This window comes from Mugil cephalus, chromosome 4 (assembly GCF_022458985.1).
Source record: "Mugil cephalus isolate CIBA_MC_2020 chromosome 4, CIBA_Mcephalus_1.1, whole genome shotgun sequence".
In the NCBI taxonomy this organism is placed as follows: Eukaryota; Metazoa; Chordata; class Actinopteri; order Mugiliformes; family Mugilidae; genus Mugil; species Mugil cephalus.
The window spans coordinates 7,377,792-7,404,597 of NC_061773.1; the positions used below are offsets into that span (position 1 = coordinate 7,377,792).

Sequence of the window (26,806 nt, forward strand, 5' to 3'; positions counted from 1 at the left end):
ACTCAAAAGTGTTTTCAAGAAGCAGATGTGGCTATGTATTGGGAATTTTTCTTTTTATTTGCTAATACTACAAGATATGAAAGCTGTTCGAACATGTTGAAAAATGAGCAACGGGGAAGCCGAGAGAAAGATAAATAAGGCATAGAAATGGAAGGGCACGGACAGCCAGTGCGAGGAAGACGGGGCTGGAGCCAAAACATGCAAAGTTGCAAAGTCATTTTATTATATTTCAACATTTATCTCTGCAAGAGAGAGCCAAGTTATCAGAAGGACTAAATTGAAAGACATTCAAGCGTGCAGTAGAGTCAGTAAAAGGAACAGTGATGACCAGACCTGCACAGACTCTCTCAGTATTCCAGGCTTAGCATACTATTCTTCATGGAAAGCCTTTCATGCACGTATATATACGCTCCTGTACTCGCATACATATTCACACAAGGAGATAGCTCAAACATTAAAATGCAAAAGCAATTAAACGCAAGCCACAACAGTGCCTAAGAAGTGCCAACCTGACAGCAGGACTTTGATTATTTTAATTAGAGCAATATGGCTGACTCATCTTTGAAGATAACTGAAGGAAAAAGGATCTTCCTCTTTTTGTTTCAGACTCAGAGGGTAAAACTACTTTACACTTCATGCTTTAAGCCCGAAAGGGTGAAGCCCTTATGCAAATGTGTTTAGAGAGACAAAGTGTGCTGATGAGCTGGTTTTGTGTTATGTCTTTTATTTAATAGCTACAACTTATTCTAATTGTAAATGTATGTGATTTAAATGCGTTTAATAAGCTGGCTCCTGCAGGAGCTGGGAATTGCATTAATCTGCATGCTAAATTAGTTTGTCTGAATCCAAAACTTGTCTGGCTCAGGGAGTTGAACGCTTGTAAGGGATTAGAACAAGGCATTAATACTAAGATCCATGGAAAGCAAAACAATGTAGTGCTCCTTTCAGTTTCTAAAAATGTTGCATATGGGAAAACTAATTACCATAGTACCATTTTACATGCCAAATAAATGAATACACTCTAGGCTGTGTACTCAAGCACTTTCCTTGCATACATGTCCCTGTTTGTTCATTGCCCGTGGCGACTAAAGTATTTGTATTTTTTTTTAATTCTTTGTGCCACCATTACATCTTTGTTTCAGTGCTTTGTATTTTTACATGGCATGAGAGGAGACACACACAGTCAGACATAATAAAGACAGACTGAAGCAGGGAAGACAAAGAGTATTTGTTGATCACCACAGCTTAAGGCCACAATCAAAGGCAGTTTATTTACCAAGGAGAACAATCTTGCTGAACTGCAATTCTTCCCAGACCCAAAAAACACCTTTCAGTACACAAACACTGGAAAGATTAATGGTCATCCTGCCACTCTCTGAAGAGACGTCACATTGCTAAACATAAACCACAGACGCACTGGAGAGGCTGGGGAGTACAGTGAGGAGCTCTTATAGTTAAAACACACAGCTGCACATTTGTGCGTTTTAAGTTTGCAGTTGCAACGCCTTAGATGAATATGTTCTCCACCTCTTTGAGTCAGTTGAGAAGAATTTCTCATTTACAATGATGATCGTCCTTTTCTTCTAAAAATGCTTATATAGTTTTTTGATTAAAAAAATAATTTTTGAATAAATGAAACCTCTGCCTGAATCATTTTCATAGGCTGGTATGAGATTTTTGTAAAGCACCTACTATAGTGGAGGGAGTCAGTCCTGCTTGTGCTTTATATAACCACTCATAACCTCAATGTAGTCATAATGTTTGATTGCATCAATGAGGTCTCAATTTAAAGCATGGAAAGGTCTACTCATGGATGTGTTCTTTTTTGAGCTTAGAAGAAGTTCTAGTTAAACTGGGAGTTGTTCTGATTTTGCAGTGGCATATAAGATGGTGACATCAGCAAAACTGGTTTCACCATTACAGTGCCAAGTTGTATAAGATAGAACACAGAAGATATAATAACATAATTTCTCAGAATAGAAGAGGCGGGCTTAATATTGATCCCTGAGGTACACCTTTTGTTGGGAAACAATTGCAGAAACAGGTAGAACTCGGTTAAAGAAATAGAGATTCATTTGAGCCAAGCAAAACCATCAAAACAGGGACTTATTTAACAAGCTGTTGCATCACACTGTATCATAAGACTTAAATAGCTCTGCAGTGACTTAAGCTGTGACTGTTGTAGCTGAAGAATATTACCATCCCCTGGCAGTCACACCGTTGTATGCTGCCTGTTGATTCTGAGACTCTAGGCATAAAGGTCACAAGAGTCGTGGGCTTGATGTAACAGAGCCACCTGAGCAGTCCTCCATATTAAGGGGATTTTACTTGAAGTAATCCTTGAATTAAATATAAGTGACGCAGTGACAGCAGCAGCACTGAAGCATAGGATTTATAGGTCATCCCGGTCCTCAAAAGAATACTGTTTAAAGTTAATGGATCAGAGCATTAAGCAGCATGTGGCAGGTATGAATGAACATTTTCTATGACTGTAAGAAGTGAGGACGTAAGGAGGACAAGTCCGTCCAGTTGCAGTGTGCCCTTTGAAGTTGTATTTGAGTGCTGAATGCTAATATTAGCATACTACTAAGCTCAACTAATGACAGCTAACATGAGTTCACCAGGTTGATCAACAATGGCAACAATTATTGAGCCATGCTGCAAGGAAGGCTTAAAAATAAAATTAAGAATTAACACTATGTTGCCCTGACTCACACAGTCTACAGTATCACTGCAACTACATCACACCACACTATGATGCACTGATCCTTCTGTACTCCTACTGCACTGGTATCATACCAGAATTTGGGAAATTAAAGCTGCACTAAAAGATCTTTGGCGCTGAGAGGATTTTAGCCAGGAGCAACCACTCTCACTTGAAGTCAATTTAAAACACAATTCTGCCCCTGATCAAACCCGGACGTCTTGCCGGAAACCTGCTGAGCCTCATTTCAAAGGAACCTGGGATGTTTTTTGGGCAGAGTGTAATGTGCTGCTTAATGACTTAAGCGGCAAGTCACACGTTTCACGAATTGTCATCCTAGGACCTCACAATAAAGAAATTTCATTAAAATTTCATGACTTGTTTTGTGTCACACTGACAAGGGGCTATTTCTTCAAACATTCTATTCATCATTACATACTATAATTAAGTTCATTTTAACTCCTAACTTCACTATCTGCTTTGTTTTTTGTTGTTCTCTCTCTCTCTCTCTCTCTCTTTTTTTATTACTTTGCATCAAGGTACAAAGTCTCACCTCCCTGTAATAACAATTATTGCAATCTTCCAAAGAACCTGCTTGGCAGTTTATGTCAGGGTGGCAAGAGGACAAGCATTGTGTTAAAATGTCTTCTGTGGAGTTCATTAAAATACCATCTGCTCTCCAAAAAGCTTAAAGATTAATGACAGAGCAGAAGGGTTCTCCAGAGTATTGTAAAATATTGCAAAACAAAAGTTGTCAGTAGTCTGGCAACAGCAGTATTATGATTGTGCATGCTGATAGGCTTTCGCTTTAGAAACATGCTCTCACTGAACCAGTCAGACTGTAGTAAGTGGATCTTCCAGGCAGAGCAGCGGCAGTACACTAACAAATTTATACATGTGAAACTGGGAGATTCCAGGAGAGCGACTGCAATCATACTCATGAATACTAACAAGACGGGGAAAAAGCAGAACAGCACATTAAGGGCATTATTCATTACATACAAAGCACAATCGAATGAACTGCTTCCATTTTAGTAACGGCTTACAAAAACATATCGAAATGCGTTTTTCGTTACGAGCGTTTGTGTTTGACATTTCTGATCCTATTTCCTGCATTTACACCTCACCGTGCTTCCTCGGTTAATCTCCAAATGTTTGAGGCTGTTTATGAATCAAAGACGTCCACGTTCGTCCCAGGAATTGATGATATGCAGCAGGGGAGGGTGTTAATATATGAGCAATACGGTAAATGGATTAGGGCTAAGATATCACGCTTTCAGGGATAAACCACCCAAAAATAAACAAGTTTAAATGAACTAAATATGACAGAACAACTCTTGGGCGATTGAATCATTCAAGTCTACGTTTCTACTACAGGTTATTACTGAGGGTTCTGTAAGCATAGTGAACATATTGTGTCTGGGCTTTACCTGGTTGTTGTAGCTCTTAGTTTAGTCCATGCACGTTTGTATCTAGATACATTCTTATGTTTGGAATATGCATTAATTATGTAGATGAAGCTTATTTGTATTGTGTTAGAGAATATTTACCGGTAAAGCTCTTAATAAACTGTTCAATGCAAAGATTTTGCTTAGAGTCTCACTTTCTTGAAACAAATTGGTGGGAAGTGCTTTCTTCGTCTCTAATGAATTATCAACATTTTGTTGAAACAAATGCAGTTTTACTAATCCCTCTGCAGCAATCTGCTCCAATTTGTGCTGTTTCACAAAACTACCACTCATTACCATAGGGATTCTAGACTAGGCATCTTATCTTATTAAGATGACTGTTGTCTTCCTGTTCAGAAAATACCATCCGTACTGGAAAATATATGCATGAAACTGAAAGCCAAATAATCTCGGGCAGACCTGTGCGTTTCAAAAATGTGCAGATAAGTCTCCCAGTCTTCAAACACATTACGGCGTCGTGGTTGTTCCACAGTTCCACAATTATCAGCCTTGGTTTTTAACATATACAATATAATATACACACAGGAAAGTACACCTGTTCAAGTCTTAATCAACTTTGTTTTTTTGCTACCTTTTTTAACGTTTGTAGGCCATGTTATACATTCAGCAATGATTATAATAAAATTATATCCTCTATTACTCATTCTCATTCTCTACTCATTCATTCTAGTCTTGAGTTATGCTCCACTTGAACATCAGTGACGTCAAGAAAATAAATGGCAAAGCTAAAATAAAAATATTTTATGAATTACTACATGTGATTACTTATGTCTAGAATGTGAGTTTGTTAAATGCATAACAATAATGATATGAACACAGCATGTAAGATGGGAAGCTGAAATATTAAAATGTAATTTTCAGGGAATATTAGCAACTTGCACTTCAAGGTCCTGATGCAGTTGCCTCCAGTGCGTGGCACAAAGGTGAGTGTCATGAGACAGGTGTAATGATGTGTAAATGGACTTATCATGAATGCCAGTGCTGAGATCTGATGGTGTGTAACACCCTCCTGAGCCTGATTTTCATGGTGGGATTAAAGCCAAATAGCCTCTCAGTTTAATTGCATTACTCCAGATTACATCACCAGATTACAAGAGGCAGCAGACCCTGAATGCTGCATGGTTAGAGGCAGCGAGCCCTGTGGTCCAAATGCTCGTGTATTTCTGTGTGTTTCTAGATGCGGGTATTGTGTGTTCCATTGTTGATTTCCCTTCCCAACCGTGGCAGTGACAAACAGTAAAATAAGGACTGAGAAAACAAGAACATAAAGGGAATATAACACTTGAGGCACGTAATTCAATTTCGTATTCATTCAAATTTTTGTCAACTGCACGGTACAAGCCATCTCCTCATTCAAAATGCTTTGTTAAAAAATTAAAATGAATTCAGAACAGCCAAATCATCAGTGACCAACTGAAGGTGCAGAGGTTAAATCAAAAGAAATAATAAAAAAAAAAAATAGTCTCTCAAGCAGCTCTGGGCCAGTTGCCCAGCTGGCCGGTGTCCTGAGAGCGATTGCTTCTGGCAGGGAATCAAATAGAAAGGAGAGTCATTTATATTTCTCGCACCACCCCACAAGCTGTGGAGGCAGGGAGCGTTTAAATCTTGTCTAAGTTCAACGGGGAACACAGCAGCTTTGATAACAAATAACCCATTTTTATTTTTTATTTTTTGTTTCCACCCTCTTCCTCACCTCTGTAGAAATTCTGCCTTTGATTTGAGGTTTTGCAGAAAGGTTAGAGTAAACAAGACAATTTACGAAAGTGAATAACTGTGTTTAGGAGGCCGCGCTGACATGTGGAAAAGGTTGAGATAAGGGAAACAAAAGGCACAGCAATGACGCCCCACGTCACACTAATGTCTGCCCTCGTGCCGGCTCCCCACACAGCGGATGCTGATTCCTTATGAATTATTCATGGTTTGGTTCTGTGGCGGCGACTGCGGCACCACAAGGAAGCTCACCTGAGGGTGAACGCTAACTAACGGATCGGTTCGCGTTTTCATTTCTCCGAATGAGTCAAAGCAGAACAAACTTGATGGCGCGTTCACATATCTGCTGTGAAAATCTCTCCAGGAATTGCAAGCATCCTTCTGCCGGCAGAGAAAGGCACAGGAGGAGAGACTCTCAGACCCCTGCATAAGCCAATCCTATAGACACTTAACAGCGTCAGCCAGACGCAAACAACCCCACAACAAAAGTCTGCAAAGAGAACAAACACTGTCACTCAAAGGGAGACTGACAGGGAGGAGAGGGGGGCTTTCATTTTGCGAAGACTCCCTCTGAAATTGAGGTGAACACCTTTGATCTGCAGAAAGATGCGTGTAGTGATCCAGATCAGCTTTGTGACGGTGCTCGCGGTTTCCATAGAAACATGTGCACCCCAAACACGCCAGACTAAAACATCCTGAACCGCATCAACAGATGGCTTGTGGAAAAGCCAAAGGATGATAAAGTCTCACAATCTGGCATGCGTCGTTACATCTGACAGAGGTCATACTGTCATCTTAGAATATCCAACGGGAAAAGTTCGATCCACAGAATGACATGCTTCCTCTAAAGGCAGAACATACAGCCGTTGTTTCAGTGGGTGAGGAATGACAGAGTCGGCCTATTAATGTGATGGGGCCGGGGAAAACACAGAAATGAATGTCTCTGCTTCATGGCATTTGCGAAACTGCCTCATCTGTTACCGCGTATCAGGAAATCTAAATGTAGACTGTCATTTTAACCCTGCACGGGGGTTTGCCTAATCATCAGCTGTGGCAGACGTGTATTAAAATCTCCTCTGCTGTCAGCTCCAGCGCGGTCATTTTCATGTGTACTCATTAATCTTTTTTTTGTTCCCCCTGGTGTTTCAGAGTGGGCACGAAATGTGGAAAACTGGTGAGAGATGAATTCCATCTGAAACTGCTGTTGTTGAAAACGAGCGAGCCCAGCTCTTTGAAGTCTGGCCCGCTCCGGCTCGCACCGCGACACAAAGGACGCAAAACACTGAACCAGATGCAAAGGATATGAGCCGGACGGGCTTCCATACAATATGGTAAGGGACAAATCTGAGAACGAGGAACGAGATGAAAGCCCTCATTTCCTCCTGATAGTAGCGGTTTCTTTGTGTCCAAAGACACTTACAGAACAAAGAAAGCCCCACATGAAGGAGGTCTTCTAGATGATGACTACATTTCTTGCAGGCAGTGAGACTCGAAATGGCTGAAAGTTAGAAAAAGAAAAAAAAAAACTAACTACAGACCAATTTCAAGATGCACTGTTGCTGCAGCTCCTGGACCATCTTGTCTTGTCTTTATCTGCTCTCATGTCTATTTCTCTTCCTTGGCCTCTCTTGTCTTGTATCAATAGTTTATTTGTTCATTAGCTCCTGGATCTGACCTGATTCCTTTTCTCAGCTGCAGCACAACCCAAACCTTGCCTCCTGTATCATTAATCCAACCTCCCAATATATTTTCCATTGAGATGCTTCTATAGCTCCTTCAATACTGCACTGGTCAATAACGGTACTTAACTGGTGTCTTACAGCTCTGCTGCAATCAGCTATGATTTCTGGCTCATATGAACCCTTTCAGTTGAATTTCTCCTCATATAAAGCTAAGCTTTTATTTGAACCCTCTTTCTGTCGCTGTGTAAAGATTATGCCTTTCTGAGAGAGCGAGACTGCAAGGAGGATGAAAAAGACAAACTGTCAGTTGAAATGCGCGCTGCAGTGCTGAGTGTGAATGTCTCTGAGTGATGGATGAATTATTAATGTAAATACAAACATACTAGGTTTTCACTTCCAGTAAAAGATGTTAAAAAGTGTCTCACAGATTAGTTGGCTTTGAATCAATAAACCAAATGGGATGATGGTGCAAAATGAAACGTCCAAAGACTACTACAGTTGTTATATAAAGACACAAATGTGGATTTAGTGACCTTGACAAAGTTTGGCTTATTGGGCGGCGTCATCTTGATGTCTTTGGAGCCAGAAGTGACGTATTTGGATAAGAAGGTGGAACTGGAAGGGTAAACGAGGGGTGGATCTCATGCTCTGTTTTATGGTCTTCCTCAGCCATAGGACTGAATACAGAGATATTACGTTATGTTTGTCACAGAGAACAGAGACGAACTGGCAGAGACCCAATCATCGCGGAGGAGTTCACAATAAAACTAGTGATTGAAACCATAACCAGGTTAGGAAAATGTTTACTGAGGTAACATTGAGAACTTGGGTCCTTCTACATCCATCCAAAACCTAAAACAAGAACAAATATTAAAAGAATGTTCGATGTTTATGTTTGAAGTGTTCACCTGTGGAACAGTTGTGATGATGAAATGAAAATGTGTAGCTCAGTTAATTCAAAAACATGTTTAAAACCAAATATATAGAAATCAGCCATGAAATGTAATAATGACTTTGGAAGATGAAAGCTGAATGTTTGCTCTTCTAGAGACCAACGATTTAATGCAGATCTTAAGAGTTGCTTTGCATTTTGTCTATTACAAGGGTAGGTATAATAAGCATGAGCTTCAGCTTCATCCCTCATTGTATTTTGTGCATGTTGAAAATAAATTTCATTTGTCTGAGGGGAAGGGGTTAAATGCTAATAAAAAAATTAAAAAAAATAACTGAACTGAACACTCCTCACTACTTAGATTCATTCCTTTTACACAGTTTACGGTCTCAACAGATGCCGATTTATTCCACTGGATTAACGAAATATTTTTGGTAAGCCACCATTTTAATTTAAACGTGGGTGAACAAAAGCTGAAAAGTCACCAAAGAGTTGAGGATTTAAAGCTCGGGCACCAGGGCTGTGTGTGTCCCCGATTTTATAGCATTCCTTTTAATATTTTAAGACATTTGACCAAGAAACACGATGTAACTTCTCAGTAGAGACAGATGAAAAGGTTTGGTTTCATCAGCGTCTGTTCTTCCTCCAGGAATCACAAAAGTCTGCATAAACATTTCACTGCTCATAATTCATCTAATATATCATCTAACGTTATAGATTGTAAACCCTAATGAAGGCAGCACGAGTGGTTAGAATTTATGACAACATCTCTTCTATTAAAATGTATATAATAAATATATATAGAGAGAGTACATATATAAAGAGAGACTTTAATCTAAAGTAGCACCAATGCCCACGGCGCTCAGGAACAAGCCTGCACCATAACAGTAAAAAAGACAACGACATAACTAATGATTAGTAATAACTAGTTCACCCAGTTCTCTCACACTGACTGCAGCTGAGGCCGAGACAGATTGTTGTTGTGATTACGACTGTAACTATGACACCCAGCAGATGTTGCGGTGGCTGTGATTGCTGCCTTGGCTCCAGGTTAGTGACACGTTCATTTATAATGGCTGTAACGCTTAGTTATGCAGCATGCGTGTGCGCGCAGTAAACTGACACGAGTGTGCATTACTGCAGAAATAAACAGCGAACAACAAACGCATCAGGAAGTGTCACGTCAGCCCCGTCATACCTGCACAGTGTTCCCCCTAAAACGCAATAATTTAAGTTATTGCGGGAAAATGCAAAAGTGCTCAGTGGAAAAAATAACCTTTAGGCAGCTTCATAAATCTAAAAATGCATCCTCATGTACAGAACTTGAAGTACCTTGAACTGTTTGGAGGGGCCAACTTTCCGAGGTGCTGTTCTGATTGTGGTTACTGACCCGCACAGCTGAGTATTTGCCCTGAACTGATTCACTGCCCCAAGGTGAGAAACCGACTGAAACTTTAAATGAGCAGACAGTTGTTTCTGTGGATTTTGTGTTAGAGAATTATGATGAGCGGCGCGTCTTCTGTCATGGCATCGTCAGGCCACCACTGTAGCCCTGCCGACTCGTCTACCTAATGCAGTGCAGCGTTCCACTACATCAATTCGCAGCTTCCACACCCACTGAAATGCATTTGATTAGTCACCCCGGCCAAGCAACAGGGACATAAATAATTCATCTGTGCAAATGACAAATGAGGCAATCAATTCTGGGACAGCATTCAAAGAGAAACTATTCCAATACCATCTAAATTAATTTTGTGCTTTTTAGTGGCTGTGGACTTGTAATTTTTATGCCGAATTCATGAGACAATGTTTTACCCCCAACTTCCGCAGACAGACCAAACCACTTGGTGTCAAAAGATATGCATAATATTCAAAACATCTTCGGATTCGTGACTGACAGGAAGCCTCCGAGGCTCCTTTATTGTTCTCCTATATCCTATATATTGGGGAGCAGAAGTCTCCACAGACCACTGGCAGCTCTAAACACTGGACATCAGAGCGCCTGAACTGCAAAGAGCAGTCATTAAAAAACAGTAGGCCAGATGTTAAAATAGTAAAGGAGAAGGCCTGGACTAATTTCATATTCCAGCTCAGATCGGAAACACGACTCTCCTTGAATGCAAACCCCTCTGGATGAGCAGATCTCTTCTACATGGGACGAGCTCACACTTGACTCTGACCTCTGAGACTCAGAGAACAAAGAGCTTGGATGTATAATCTGGCCACAATTATTCTGGATGTCTGCTGTGGAGTGAGGATAGGGACCCTGAAAACCCAATCCTGCTGCTCAGATAAGGTGAATTAAGCACAGACACCAGGGCAGAACAGTCAAATCTGACCACTGAATCAAATCCAGTAATTGAATCCAGATTCTGTATTGTGTCTTATTAAGTTTGACTTTGTAGGTTGAGTGATTGAAGTTATAAATTAGTAGAACGTACATATCTCTAATCAGCTAATGTGACAACGCAAAAACAATAGATTCTTTTAATTAAATGACAAAACTCAGAACTTTTCCATGTTGGGAAGTAAAAAGAATAAAATGCTGGTCTTTAAAATTCTGTGTAGGTATCCCAGTAACACCCCTAATCCCTAATGAGTTGTCTCATTTAAATATGTGTTTCGCATGCGTGTGTCATGTCAGGTCAGAGGTCGTCATATACAGAACAGACAGTAAAGACCCTCGAGACAACGGTGTGATTTGTAATAATGGGCCAGACAAATAAAAACAGCTTGACCTGTGGTGTCTGAGAACTTGGAGTGTTGCAACTCATTTTGCAATTGAGTCATAAGTGAAGTAATGTCATTACTTTTCCAATGAGGAATGTGTGATGAGTGGTTGATTACAGACCCTAAAATTCACACACATGCACAGACAAAACACACAAAACAACACTGTCAAAGCTGCTGACACAAAAATAACTGGGTTAGAACAAGTACTATGTTTATTACAAATGTGGTAATGGTTTAAAATACACCACAAAAACAGGAAACCACACACGGATCAGCCATATGTAATGGGAGAAGTAAATAACATTGACCATCTTTGTCACAATACAAAGTTCTGCTGGGAAACTTCTGGACCTGGTATTTATGTGGATGTTATTTAGACATGTAGCACCTACCAAGACCAGACCAGACCAGACCAGACCAGACCAAAAGTATTTCATCATAATAAACAGGATCTATCTATCTATCTATCTATCTATCTATCTATCTATCTATCTATCTATCTATCTATCTATCTATCTATCTATCTATCTATCTATCTATCTATCTATCTATCTTATGACACACACACACACACAAACAAACACACTACCGGTCAAACGTTATTACCGGTCAATCGTGGGAACATTATTTTTATTGAAATGTAAGCATTTTAATGCCTCATGTTACTCTGAAATGAAAGCAAAAGTCAATATATAACCTTAAAATATATTCTAAACTTCGACTCATCAAAGGAACCATCCTGACTGACTTAACATGTGAACACACTTGTGACATTCTTTCTTTCTAAAATGGAAATCAAATATTTTTCAGAGAGTTCTTCCCAATGTTGTTGCAGAAGTTCCCAGACGTGTGTGTCTCTTGTAGGTTGCTTTGCTTTCACTCTTCTGTCCAGTTCATCACAAACCAGCTCCATGTGGTTAAAGTCTAGAGACTGGGCCATGGTCCACTCCTTGTTTTCAAGCTCTCCATCCAGTTTTTATCCCGAGGTAGTTCTGGTCTAGCTTGGACTAAAGTTTTGGGTCATTATGTTGCTGTAGGGTGAAGCTCTGACCAACTATACCAGACGATACTGACGCTGTTCTAAAACTTTTACCCTGCAGTGTATATAGAATAAATTGGCACATTAAAGGAGTGACATACTAAAAACTGCAGAGTTGCTGATAAATGTTTATTTATTACGCACATCTAAAATGTGGCTGCGGTATCAAGTCATTTTTAGCATCGTTAAATTTAACAGGCAAAATACAGATGGCACTGATTTAAACTGGGAAGACTGACTCTGAAATGTTTTGTTCTCTGAGAAGTGCACAAAGAGATAGCAAGTTTTGTCACATTGAACACTGAAGCCAACTGACAGATGCTCCTGTTCTTTGTCCAAAATATATTATTCTAAACACCACACGGCAGCATGGGTATTATATTGTCATGGTAACACAAATAGAATCAATCCCTGCAATGCATCAGTCAAACTGTGAACTTGAAATGTCACTGAATCAGAAACAGTCAACAAAATGCCTTCCTTAGATACTTGTTCAGGTTGCTGTTGTTTTCCAGCATCTGTTTTTTTTTTTTTTTCGAGCTGTCTCACCAGCATTCACATTTTCTTTCCAGCTGCCAGTAGCTCCTCTGTATATTTTGTGCATTGAATCGTGGGCTAAAAGTGTCCTTCAATTAAATTTAGTAGGCGGCATTTATTTTGGGACACGGCACCGGTTCGCTCTTTTGGAACAGACTTTAGCCTTGGCGTAAACAAACATGTAACCATAGCAACTGTCAGTGTCCCCTGGTGATATTTTTTGTCCTCTTGACAGTTCAGAGCAACAAGCCTCAAGCTGACACAGGCCTCCATTTGACACTCCATCCAAGAAAAACATACGTAAAGGCTGTGGGTGTACCGTGTGACACAAACAAGGCCAACAGGCAGAGAAATGTGTCACACTGACTGGTGTCTGAGCGCTTCACTTAACACTGAACTGCCGGCAAACTTTTTTTTTTTTCCCCAAGTACAACTTCCTGGGGAGATAATCGGCACTCCATCCACAGCTGAGGTACCCACTCATCCATCACCTCTCAATGCTATATTCCTGAGTAACGGGGGGAAAAAATGTCTGCAGGCTAACAATCTTTCACTCCAGTTGCATACAACTGAGCTGAGGTGAAAGCAATGGCCTTTTGCTGAATTACCTGCTCTTTAATCAATGACACTGCGTCTAAGAAAATATCTCCAGGAGAAAGGCAGGAGGAGACTCTGTATCCATCATGTGGTGGCGCTAATGGAGGACACGAATGCATCACTGTGTCAAGACCCATCTGGCCTTCCTCAAAAGGTACAAGGACCATAAATAAAAGGACAAATGGTGTCGACTTGGATGAAATGAAAACATGCACAAAACACATACTTTTTTGCTTAACGCTAAAGGCTAAAGGAGCTCTGGAAGAAACTCTAAGAGACAAAGCAGCCAAAAAGAGGATTTACAGGAGAAAGGAACTCCCCGTTTCAATTGTGACTTGTTCAAAGCTTTGCTGAGTTTGGCAAAGATTTCAACCGTTTTGGCACGGCTGGATCAAAATACAACCAGATGTCAGACACAATGCGGGACAACAGACATGCTGTGTCCCCTCCTGATCAGAAGTATTTGAACAAAATATACAAATTATCGTGCTTAAGTATGAAGGTATGAAAACTGAGATAAATTATTAGTAATAGGAAGATCTGACTTAAAGTTAGCAGCTGTGATTTTTAGACATATTGAGCTTTTGAGTTCACTTTAAATCTTACCAAATGGACAGAAGACACATTTTTCATTTCTTCCATATGCCACACCTCACAATCTTGTGAGACATACATTTATCTTTCTGATGGTTGGTTCCCTTTATTCATATCTGAGTCTCAAATAGACACTTTCTAATTTAATGACTTCAGCTCCAGGTGATATGAATTTACCATATTGTCAGTGGTTGTTATAAAAACACAGATTTCTTGCTCTAATGAGTCACTATTATAATGAAAAACTAAAATGTCATTGTGACAACAAGCTTTCTGACGAAAGTCCAGAAGTCTGCTGGAAGGTAGAACAATTAGTAAAGGACAGGAACATGTCTAGATACTCACATAGATACAGTATCTCTTCAGGCTGAAATAAGGCATTAATGGCAACACATGGCCTGTTTCTGGAATCATGAGGCCAGGTCAACACCATGTGATGTGTTTTTTTTAGTTGTTCGGTTAGTTGATTTGTTAGTTATAGGAGTGTCACTGCTATAGGGTGGAGGTGTCTGGTCTGGTCCAGGTGGATGCTACGTGTCTTAGTAACATCCACATGAATGCCAGGTTTCCCAGCAGAAACTATACACATCTACATATAGGCATCACTGGCAAATGCATGGCTTATTTTTGCCAGTGATCGATGGATTTATGATAATACTTGACATACTGCTTCTGACTTATACATAATGTTTAAGTGTTACATGCTTGTTCACTCTTTGATCTGTCTTTGCTGTATCGCTGCACTATAGACTCACCAGAGTCCAGAGAGTTTTGTGAGCTGTCTGTGTGAAACCGATTTGCTCCAACTGAAGTAGCTTTAATTGTGGAAAATTCCTCTTGTAATACCCAGTGCATTGACCCTCAGCGTGAATGAGGAACTCGCTGTTATCTTCATAATTAGTTAAATATCCCAACTGCTTTATTATCTCTCCTCTGAGCTGAACATAATTTGTAGCCCCCCTTTAAAAAGAGTTTTAATCCATGGGACAAGCATCTACTGAATAACCCTTGACCTTGTTGAAACCAAGGCTGTTGTACCTGAGCATCCATAAGGAGGTGTCTCATCAGGGTCATGGACTTCCTCAAGGTGTCCCTCTCCCCTGGCAAGAAGGCCTCGTCCTCGTCCGCCAAGCTACAGGGTCGCGTTACCATGAACTGAGCAATCTGGTCGTTCAGGCTGTTCAGAGACTGGACGGCTGCAAAAAAAGGCAAAAGAGACGGTTAAAATGGTGACAAGTCAAACAACATGAAAACATGGCTGCTGATCTATGGTTTCTGCTGCTCCCATGTAGGTCAAGGAGCTCCACAGTGTCTTCGTCAAGCCTTGCTGCCTCGCTCACTGGTGGGATTTTCTGGATCAGACTTGTGTGATCTGAGACACTTCCTTCAACCACTGCTACAGTCCTGCTGTTCTCCTCCTCAGAAGTATAATCCCTCTTTTGAACAAGAGGGGCATCATTAGGCTAAATCCACAAGCAAAAGATACAAACTCACATTCGACCTATTATATAAGCCGCTTCGTAATGGAGACAGACTCAGTTATAAAGTTTACTCTGTTTGTTTGTCCTTTACTTTCTCTTGGAAACATGGTCTGTGGGTGGTGATATAGAAGCATCTGATCTATACCGAGCTTTCATGGAAAGTGCCAGTGGAGTGATAGAGGAGTATTCTACTAGAGTAACACAGGCCTCATTATTCAGACTGTAGCTAAGAGTTATACATGAATCTGTTGAACAATTAAAGACTCTCGATGTGCAGACAAACATTGCTCGAGCCAACTTTTCTGGTGAAAATCTTAACGTTCTCAAAGACCTCAGGGAAAATGTGAATAATCATGTATATGAGGGTTCAAACCATAAAAAGTATTGAGTCTTGAGCTTCAATTAAACGACCAGCGTGCAGGATTTAGGGGGATTTACACATAGAATTCATAATTATGTTTTCATTGGTGTCACTAAAAATCTTTGCATGAATTAGCTAAGCTAACTAATTTGTATCTACAGATGGAGCATGTCTCTTCATGTTTACACCCTAGCACAAAACAGACAAATTAAACACTGGGTGTACAGAAGTGCTACATGGTTTTACATTAAAATGTAGGCCACTACACAGTAGGTTCTCATACATGCTTGAAAAGGCAGTGGTGAATGGGAGTGGGGGGAGGGTATTCTGTTGGCTCCGATATCTAACTTCCCCACTAGGTGCCACTAAAGCCTACAAATGGGGCCTTTAAGTTTTTAAACAAGCTAAGGCAGAGTAGGTGTGCAATGTGAGTTCAGAATAAGCTAACGTTGACTCAAATCCTCTAAAATGACGGGGGCAGTCTTATATATTCAATTCAATTTTAATTTAAATACTGTCAGAAACCGTAACTGCCTCAAGATGCTTTGCAGAACCTGGAACCTCCAGAGCAAGCGCACAACTCCCTTTGAATGCACCGTATATGGTAGGACTCATGTGCTTGAGGCTGGCCAGATAGAAAGACAGAAAGGTTGAGGAAGAGGGGAAGAGAGCAGCAGGAGGAACACGATAAACATACATAAACCGTGTGTGCAGCATCTAATCATGATGCAGACAAGGGCCCAAGATATAGGTGATGCGTGCGTAGCACACGAGTTAGTTGGTATAACGTGTGAAACAAAGAGGGATCACAAGTAGGAGAAAGAGAAATAAAACTACTGTGACAACAGTAGCTTCATGACAGGTGAGTTAGCTGGTTGGAGAGTTATACATTCAGGTAGAAATGGATAACAAGCCATGAAGACTGGACAGGATGATGAGGCCAGGAACACAGGCGGGTAGTGCAAAGCTCCACAGATCAGAAACATTTCAGGCCGGAGACACTCACAAGAAGATGGGGGGAAGGGGAGGGAAAGGTAAAGGGAGATGGAGACAGGAACACACAGCTAATAACAGGCTGTACAGTAGTAGCGCACAAACACATGGAACAAAATCATGTGTGTCTTGCTTTCACAGTTACTGTATACTGAATCTAATCAACCGGGGCTGTCAAGTGCTTGTTTTCTCAGCCAGAGTTTCCTCGCTAAGCTTAGTGGACAAACAATCACACAAAGGATAAGAAGGCTGTTTCCTTTTCTCAGCAACACAACCCAGACATGAACCAAAACCCATTCATTTTCAGTGTTCTGTTCGCGGTCAATCTGAACAATTATTTAAATTGTTGTTGTGGAACTACAATGACTGACCATCAGTCACCATAAAAAATACATTCAATCATTTTTAACTGAACCAAAGAAGTGATTTAAACAACCGAGCCAGAAAATGTTACAACACTGTCATCTGATCAGTTTCCGTGCTAATTTAGTGTCAGGTTTCGCTGAAAAGTCAAACACAGCTTTACCTCAATGACACATGGCGGTGCAGGCTAAGAGGTCAAATCTGGTGACAGCGCGACTCAGAAAACCCACGGATGACAGTCAAGGTCGGCTTTTCAACAGGATGATCAAAGATTTATGACTACACCTGCCAGCCTGCTCTTGGACTGCAGGAGCACGGCGTAGAAAGGCATGTTTACGAGCGGCACGTCGTGCATCAAACCAGAACAGGACAGGAGAATAAAACGTTTATGACACAAGTTGAAGACTAGATTCTAATTTCACGTTCAACATTTACAAGGTGTCCCTCTCTGGCCCCACAGTGGACAAACACGTTGGGTAATGGCACGCTGCTGCTGTAAATGACACGCTGTCAAACCAGCACACAGACACACACTCTCCTCCACTCTCAACTTTAATTCAATGCATTCTGTCACACACTGTGATACATGATTGAGAAGACAGGTGGCTTTCTATAAAAGCAATGTATTTTCGACTACCCTTAAGATGTCAACGTTCCTTTTGACCAATGGCAAAAAGCACCAGACGCAAGTGACAGAAACGACACACAAGTCTGAAATTTATAGTTGACCCTCGCTTGTGAAATCACAAATTTCCGAATCCCTTCTCCAGGCGCCGCTGACGCCCCTGATCAGTGTTTGAATCTGCACGTTTCCGATACTTCGATATTATTGTTGGAGCAAACCAGACAAGGAAGCAGCGTGGATATAAGTACAAGTACACCTAAAGAATATGTAAGCGAGAAAAAGTCAAATCAGGTTTCCACTCTGCTGAACAGATTCAACGGCCACAATAAATATTCATCACATACACGGTGAAGCTGACCAGTTGTAAACTCAACAGAGGAATTCTGATGAAAGATCAAAGATGGAATATCTGGAAACAATATGTTTTTGTTTAGCAGTTCCAGTTGTAATAGGTATCCCATTTCATGCAGACAAATACTCACAAATAAACATTTATATTGTCACACGGGGCTTTGTATTTAAATTGTTTATATTCGACCAAAATGATCCTGAAATGTTAAATAATTTAGTGTCTATTCAAAATATTTGGCCCTTGTTTTTTGTTTTTTTCAGTTTTATTGTTTTTCTGAGTTAAATCATGGTTGACACACAGAATTTGCAAGAACTTACAAAAAAACAGTCTCCACTGTTGAAGTGAAAAACAAATTTATATAAGTTAATGTCAATTACTTAACAATATATAACTTAAATTAAATGTCTGCATCAGCATTTAACCCCTAAGTCAGTTGATAGACTTTGGCCACAATCATGGCATCATTACACTAATCATGACTCCGTTTACAACAGGGAAAATATCCAAAGGTGAATATAGGCAGTGTGTAGTGTACATAATATATAGGTATTGATGGATTACAGATACAAATTACTAATTTGTCTTTACATGAAATGTAAGTAAAGTTATGCTACTATGAACAAAAATGTTCAGGGTGTAAACAAACTGATGAGGCATAAAATTATGACTGTATTGTGTCGTATATTGTGTAGGTCTCCTTTGTGCCTCCAAAAACAGTTGTGACTCATGAGAGAATGGACATGGGCCTTCTGAGGGTGTCCTGTGGTGTCTGGTAACACAATGTTAGTGGGGGTCTTTAGGTCCTATGTGTTGAGGGGAGGGGCCTCTGTGGATCATCCCACAGATACTTTATTAGTTTGGGATCTAGTGAATTTTTATTTATTTATTTATTTTTTGTTTAGTTTTTGTTTGTGTGTCTGTGTCAGGCTGCATCCTGCTGGGGATGGCTGTTCCTATGGGACAGAGCTGCCTATTCTGATCCAGGCGAGCCGTACATGTCAAAGTAGCATCCACGTGCATGCAAAGGTTTCCCAACAGGACACTGAATTGCCAGTTGTTCGGTGGTCATAATGTTGTGGCTGGTAGCATTTACCATCATTTAAATCAGAGGGACATTGTGCATTTGTATGAAGCGAAACTCCCACTCGCAGGTGGCCCAGTGCTGCTGGTGGCTGTGAGATGTGGACAGCTCATTACTATCTTTGTAGCCGCCCACAGGAGCAAAACAACATCAACAATGAACTCTAATGAGGCATGTTGGTGTTTTGTCAGCCGCTACAGTCTTTGTGAAAGGAGGGTATAATACGCGTTTTTTTTTAACGAAAAAAAAAGGGAGAAGAAGAAGCAGCTCACTCAACTCTGTAGAAAAAAAATAGCCATTCCAGTTTGCATTAATTTGTAAAATCACACAAAATAGGAATTGGGGAGTTTTCATACTGGCTGTAATACAGTGAAATATGTATTCAAATGAGTCCAGTCAGCTGTCCCACCAGGAAGCGCGGTGAAAAAATATGAAAGCGTATCTTTTGCTTCTGCTTGCTTCGGAGACCACTGGTTGCAGAAGCCAGAGAGTCTCTGCCAAGGCAGTTTGAGGAAGCTCCAGAAATGTCACATTTTGCTCCAAAAAGGCCTGAAATCAGATGAAAGGACGGGAGAGTGTGTGAGAAAATCCCAAGAGACACAGCTCAACATTTCGATTACAACAATGCCAGATAAATACACAACACAATCTCACTGAGGGACAGAAAAAAAACAGCATCGCCCACACTCACAACCAGAGCAGGCACAGCTTTGCAAAACATGCCACTGTAAAGTTGAGCGCAAGTATGTTCAAACGCAGGGATTTCAACAGATCAGTTGTTGCTCAAAGCGGTTTGCTTTGCTTTAAAATAACCGAACGTCTCTGTATCTGACAGCATCGACACAAGCCTGTAATTTTCTTGTTTGCCTCATTGTGCGGCATCAGTGTCTGCAGGAGAATCCAATTCACTCGCTGCCTGCACGGTGGGAGATACTGGACACTTTATCCAGGAGGAATAGTCTCAGACTTCCAGGAAACAGCATCACTGCAACGTGGACCAAATTGGAGGGTTGTGTCGACTTATTAGAAGGAAATGAAGAAAAAGTTTCAGCTTTGACGGCACTAATGACACCGAACCCAAATGTTAGGGTTGGAAAGTTAAAACTGAACTAAACCATTGTGTTGTGCAGAAAAATCCTCAGACGCACAAAAACCAGCCAACGGTTTGTTTTTGTTCTGCTAATGTGTTCTGATGCGTCTGGGTGATTCTGATCTGTATACCCCTGAATTCATCTTCTCACTTCCATCAGTTGTGAAATCATCGCTAAACGCCGGTGTGTCAGCTCCACCTGCGGCGATGCACCACCGAGCAGAATCATCACCGCCTCTGACAGATGGGAGGCTTTGGGTTGTGAGCTCTTCCCGTTTTTTCCACGTCATCTTTCCATTATTTTGATCTTTTTTTTTTTTTGGATCCATAACTCTGCTGGTATCTCTCTCTGTGTGTTTTATTTTATATAGTTAGTTATTAGGGTTTTTATTTAACAACTAGAACATATCTAGTCATACTGGTGAAGGGAGCTTTTCTTTAAGGAAACATGTTCATATAAATCCTGGAGAACTCACCATGTGTACACACTGATAAAGAACAGACTGTGCTCCCTGGTGTTGTAGGTCACTTTTCTTACTTTTCTTGCGCACAGCTGCTTTTCGGAATGAATGCAGCTCCTTCAGCAACCACCTACCTTTGACACATCTGATCGGCCTCCACTCTCAGCCTCGCCCTGCTCTTCTCCTCTTGTCTGGTCACCTCTTTAATAGTTTCTTGTCAAATAATCTGAGTCTCCGGCAAATATCGTGTGCACATGTGCCAGCCAAGTGCCACATTGCAGAAGTGCAATGTGGTCCTTCTCCCACATGAAGCCAAAAACAAAACATTTGATCCTTTCCCTCTGGCTGGAGTCCACTAATTTCTGGTGCAAGGAGAAGCAGTCTTTTGTGTGTACAAAAGCGTTTGTCTACTTTCATGCACAAACCTGGGAATGTGTAAACAAGCAGCGCATAATTGTGGCAGGACTTGCAGTGGGAGATACCGAACTGCATGGGTACTGCATATTTTTTTCGCTTGTTTTTTTTTTTTTTCCTGTTTTTCATGTTGTTGTGTGCCCAGGCTTTGAAAATTTAGAAAATCTGCACAAAACAATCAAGAGCTGAAGGCAGACAGGAGCTGAAGCAGACTGCCAGGCGTCTCTTCTCCGTCCGCAGAAAGAAAGTCCCTCCGGTCTACATTTCATTCTCATTTCCACAGTCCCCACAAACACCACAGTCGTGTTTTGGCTTGTTTAGATACTAGACTCTATCTGATGTAATCAGTCTGCATCCAGAACAATTAAAACAGCTCAATCGGCCCCAGAAAAATCTATCACACAAGTCTGCCTTACATACTTTGCTGTGCTGCTTGGAAGTAACAAACATCAAATGGTGACAAAAAGTATGTGTGAAATATATCAATTAAGACTGTAATTACATGTGTCCTATTGACAGGTCAATCATCAGCAAATTACCTGCATTTGTTGGGAAGTTGTCTTTCATGCAGTAATAAAATAAAGTCAAAAGTTAAACTAAATATAATCTATTAATAACATGCAGTAATAAAATGCACCATTTACACAGACTCAGTCAAACTCAGTCTAACGAGGAAACAGTAGTTAATCCTGGGGTACATGGAGGAGTGTGTGAACTTCTAGGACCCGGATAAAGCTGAAATCAAGACAACCGCCCTCAATTTTTTTTTTTTTCATCAGCCTCTTAGTTTATTTAACAAGTGACAGGTGTTAACATCAGGACGGTTCAGACCTCGAGGGCAGCCCGGAGGACAAAACACCGTCACAATGAGCCCTGACAGGCAGAAAAAGTTTCCAGCTCTTCCTGCAGATTCAGCACAGCGCGGCATTACCAGGAAACGCCTAATAAATAAAAAAATAAAATAAAATGAAATGCAAGAGAATCGTCTTGCCTTCGACATTTTTACAACGACTTCTCTCACATCCAAAATGCGTTTGGTTAGCCGAGTCAAGGTTTCAGTTTGCCTACAGCTTTAAGTTATACATGAACACAGGAACACTTCTTCTTTTCTGATAGTTCAGACTCATGCAGATTAAAACAAGAGACTAAATCCATCACAGGGCATTTACCATAATTGCTGCTTAAGTTTGCCTCTAATGGTCTATGGGCAATAACAGATGATAGAATCAGATCCTAAAATATTTAGTCCGAGACCTTTTTTACTTTTGAATTTATGTAAAGTTTTGCAACACAGAAATAGTGGAAGCTGAGCGTTTTCCTTGATTTTTAATCCTTGGTATTGGTAAAGCTCCAAAATTAGTCACATTTTTTTATTTATTTATTTATCTTGTTGACTCAGAGCATTTTAAACACCAACTCTAAACAGTGATATTCCTTTTGTGGGCAGCGAAGGGGAACTATGCTGCATGTCTTTATCCATCTCTATTTATCTGTCTTTTCTCTTTTTTTGTAATAAAAGGCATAAAACGCTTTGCAGCGTCTCAGGCTGACATCATCAAGGCAATTCCCAGACTTTAAAAAGCTCCGTTTGAAAAGCACAAAAGACCCAAGTCATTGTTGCAGGCTGAGCTTCATGAATAGCAAACTGATGTCCAGGTGGAACACAACTCTTTATCACCTCTCCTCATAACAGAACTAGTGAGAGAAAAACAACTACGTGTCGTACAGTTTGTGCCAAACCGTGAAGATCAGCGCGGGCTTCTCCTCACATAAATCTTAAATCCCCCTGATTATGATGCAACGTTTGATTTGCATTTCTGAAAGCTACCGGCTAAGAGATCAAACACTCCTCTCAACTTGGACATTAATGCTGAAGGTCTCACTCCTCAGACATCTATATTTCAAAACCGCTCCTCTGCACATTTCTCTAATCTACAAATGTACACGCTTTTTTTTTTTTTTTTTTACCCCTGAAAGGTCATGAATCGTCGGATGAGGTAAAAGCCTGTGCGACACCTGAATCGCACCGTGACAACGTTAGAGCAGAGGAGTCTCCAGTGTGGAAGCAGACGCTGCAGGAGGGATTTCATTTTGCCCACAGCAACATTGCCACCACCTGGCAGCTTTGATGCATGCTGCACACGATCAAATGGAACGAAAACGTCCCTCTTCTCGGCCGTCTCAGTGAAGGGTGGCCTGAAAGGTCGCTCTTTTTGTCTTGAAAATGAAACGATGCAAACGGGAGTTTCGACCTTTTCAAAATCTGCCGCTGTCTCCACAAGTAAGGCCTTTTTTAAGCTACCGTGGGGGAAACATTCCTAGTTTTTAAAAAGGCAAAATGTGCTGAATAATTGATCACAGACTATCATATTTACCTTTCATCTATGGTAAATAGACTTCTTCTTTCTTTCTTTCTTTCTTTCTTTTTTCTTTTTTTAGAAATAACAACGTAATTATCTCCAAGAAATAACAGGGTTCAATGCAAGAAAAAGGTCATCTCTGATCTCTCTGAGTTACTGATGTATAATTAAAACGGGGTCCTTACACGCCCCCCTCCGCTGGGGTGTAAAATGCCCCCAGACGATCTTGCATAACTTTGATCAGCGTGCCACCTAGTGAGACGGACACGAGATCAGTCTCTGTTCTTGCTTTGAGTCAAAGACGCTGGAAAAACAAATCTCAGCACGAGTGTTGAACATAAAAGCCTCCGACGGCCCTTATGAAACCTCTCTCACAGTAAATGGACAATTCTCAGATCTATGTGTAACATCTACTGGCTCCACTCAGGGACGCGTCCTCTCTCCTCTGCTGTATACAAATGACTGTGGCAGCGCTTTTGAAAGCCGTCGTATAGTGGAGCGATACGCGGATGATACGGTGATGGTGAGCCTGGTGAACAGCACTGAAACCTCACATGGTTCTGGGGTCAGAATTCTTTTTTATCTTTGAATGTTTTAAAGACAAAGGACGTGTGTGTAGATTGGTATTTAGGCAGCATTATTGACAATAAGCGGAAATAATCTGTCTTTTGTCTCCGAAAACTTTCCTGTGTTTTCCTTTATGTGTTGGTTACAATCCTTGAGGGTAAAAGAGAGAAATCTACCAAACAAGGCTGTTAGCGTCTCTAGTAAAATAACCAGGTCTGCACTAGAAACTTTACAGGACCTTTACAACAAGCAGCTGCACAGGAAAGCAAACCCCATTTTGTCCCGACTGTTCTCATCCTCTGCACCAACAGCTTCATTTTCTGGCCCCAGGTTCACTGCTCAGACTCCCACTCGCTAAAACTAACAGATAATAAACACTCACACACTTTGTACCTTCAGCTACAGTGTTTCTCTACTTAACGCTGGGAGGAAAAGGTAATCTCCCCCCTAGTGCGGAAAATCCTTGTCCTGGGGACAAATAGAGCGATTGATTGATTGATTCCTCCATCCAGCCGAGAGAAACAGAGACACACACAGGGGTAGTTAATTTCCAGATAAGCAGTCGTTCATATGGTGCAATGGTTTGTGTAATGGCGAAAAGTGTCAGTAGCTGCCTGCTTGTTTAAAAGGTGAGGGGTCAGAGATGAATGAATGAATCGCTAGTTACAGAGGTAGATGAAGAGCAGAATGAAATGCTATAACAGCAGCATATAAGAAAAAAAAGCCATCCACCTTCAGATCCCCTTATCTAACCTTCCTTTGTTGTCGTTCGGTGCACTCTACGAGATACCGTGTTTTGATTTATTTTATTTGCGTTCCCACTTCGCCGCTATTTCCTTCATCTGCTCATCAGTTACCGGCGTCAAATATCTCCCGAAATCACTTCAACAGGGACAGGCGCAGACATGTCCCGCCGAGCTGTGTAGGTGGAGAAAAATAGCATTAAGTGACAACGGCAGCGGCGGCTGGAGACAAAGACAAAAGCTTTACTTCCAACAAAGCTCCACATGGCCGCATTTGAATCGTGTCCTCTTGAATTCATTCCCAGAGAAGCTGATACCCCGCTCTCTCTGGGACTGAACTTCATCACTAACGTTTTAGACCACGCTGCAACAGAAATGTGCCATTCGTCTGGTGCAGTGCACAGTGGACTCAATGCGCACCGCTAATGGCTGCAGTTTAAAGGCACGAGAGTGAGCTTAAAGAGAAACTTTGAAGACACAACTGGCAGATAGGAAGAGAAGGCGGCTCTCTGCGCTGGCTGAGATGAGGAGGGGAAACCAGGATCCTCTAGTCTTTTCACAGAGTCAGGGTAAACAGCGCTTGTTAGAGCAGACCTGTGTGAGCTCAGACATGACATTTCAAAATCCAGAGGCTGCACGCTGGAGTGCTTTTCGAAAAGCCGGGGCTACAGGCGGCACCAGTGACATGACCGCAGCCAATTAGGGCTGCTTGTGCGAGGCTGTCTGAACCCTTCTTTCAGGACAGATGAAAGTGGGTCAGAGCTGCAGCCTATCGTCATACTGTGGCAGGTAGAGCGCAGCTCTAACTTAAAAAAACAAAAACAAAAAACAGATGCGGATTAAATCCCCAAACTTCAAATTTATTCTAATGTGCGGTGACGGCTCTGAGTCCATTGTCACCATCAGCCACTTTGATGCTCAAAAGTCAGTGTCAGTGTAGGTTTCAGAGTTCAGGCCGTAGGTATTACCTCTATCATTCATTAACACGTCTCCGTGCAGGTAAACAACCCTGCGAGTTCAAAGGCGCATCAGCTCCACACATTAACAAGTTAGACATTCCTGCGTGGAGAAAACCGTTGCCAACATATTTCGCGAGCTTTTTTTTTCACTCCCCCTCCACATCAAACGCTCCAAACGGCGCTCGCTCTCCACGTTCACATGGCTGCTACTCGTGAGCCCGGAGAAGAAAGGGCTGAGCGCCGTTTAACGATGCCGAGCGTGTCTCTCCATGTGCGCGTCTGCGGAGGGCAGCTCCGACCAAAGTGACATCAGAGTTGTGATGTAGAAAAGCACTTGATATAATTGCTGGTCTGACAACCAGGAGCCGGAGCCCCTGATCTATAGTATGTGTTCGATATCTCCGATCTCATGTGTCCGTGTCTGGTGCACCGGAGGGGGGCTGGGTGGACAAAACAACATAAAAAATTCACAAGAAAAGACTTTTTAACTTTACACGCACTAAATACTTGGAGCGAACCGTGCTGCAAAGGTCACTGGCGCCAGGTCGCATTTATTTTTCTGCATTGTGTTGCTTTTTAGTTGCTTAGTTTTGCTTCTCCCTGCCGCTCGCCTGCGTCGATACTGACCGTCTTTGGCTTGTTTGCTCTGTTGTGGCAGAAAGGTCCCCGTCGCATGTGAAATAATATAAGTTACTGTGCTCCCGAAACCATTCAGTTCCCTGCGTTGCAGCAGAGCACATCGTTCTGCTGCGAGAGGCCGGCCGCCGCCGCCTCCAGGGGAATGCTTTCTCCACGATAAGGGTGTTAATGGTCTGTAGCAGCGGTTAGGCAGGTGGTACGTGTCAAAGCAGCGTCCACTCGAATGAGAGGCACCGAGGCCTCGCAGCAGAGCACCGACCGTCCACGCGGCGTGAAAGAAAACGCGATTCATCAGACGGGAAGACCTCCTTCCGCCGGTCCGTGGTCCAGGTCTAATGCTCGCATGCCATCCTTCCCTTC

The 26,806-nt window shown here is 41.5% G+C and overlaps 1 protein-coding gene across 1 annotated transcript in view; it reads right to left on the reverse strand.

Annotated features, from left to right (window-relative positions):
* Window positions 1–26,806, reverse strand: part of kaznb (kazrin, periplakin interacting protein b) — a 106,164-nt gene that overhangs the window by 70,173 nt on the left and 9,185 nt on the right. The window contains exon 2 of the mRNA XM_047583231.1: window positions 14,996–15,153. Within this exon, the coding sequence (XP_047439187.1) occupies window positions 14,996–15,153 (158 nt within the window). The remainder of the gene's footprint in view (window positions 1–14,995; window positions 15,154–26,806) is intronic.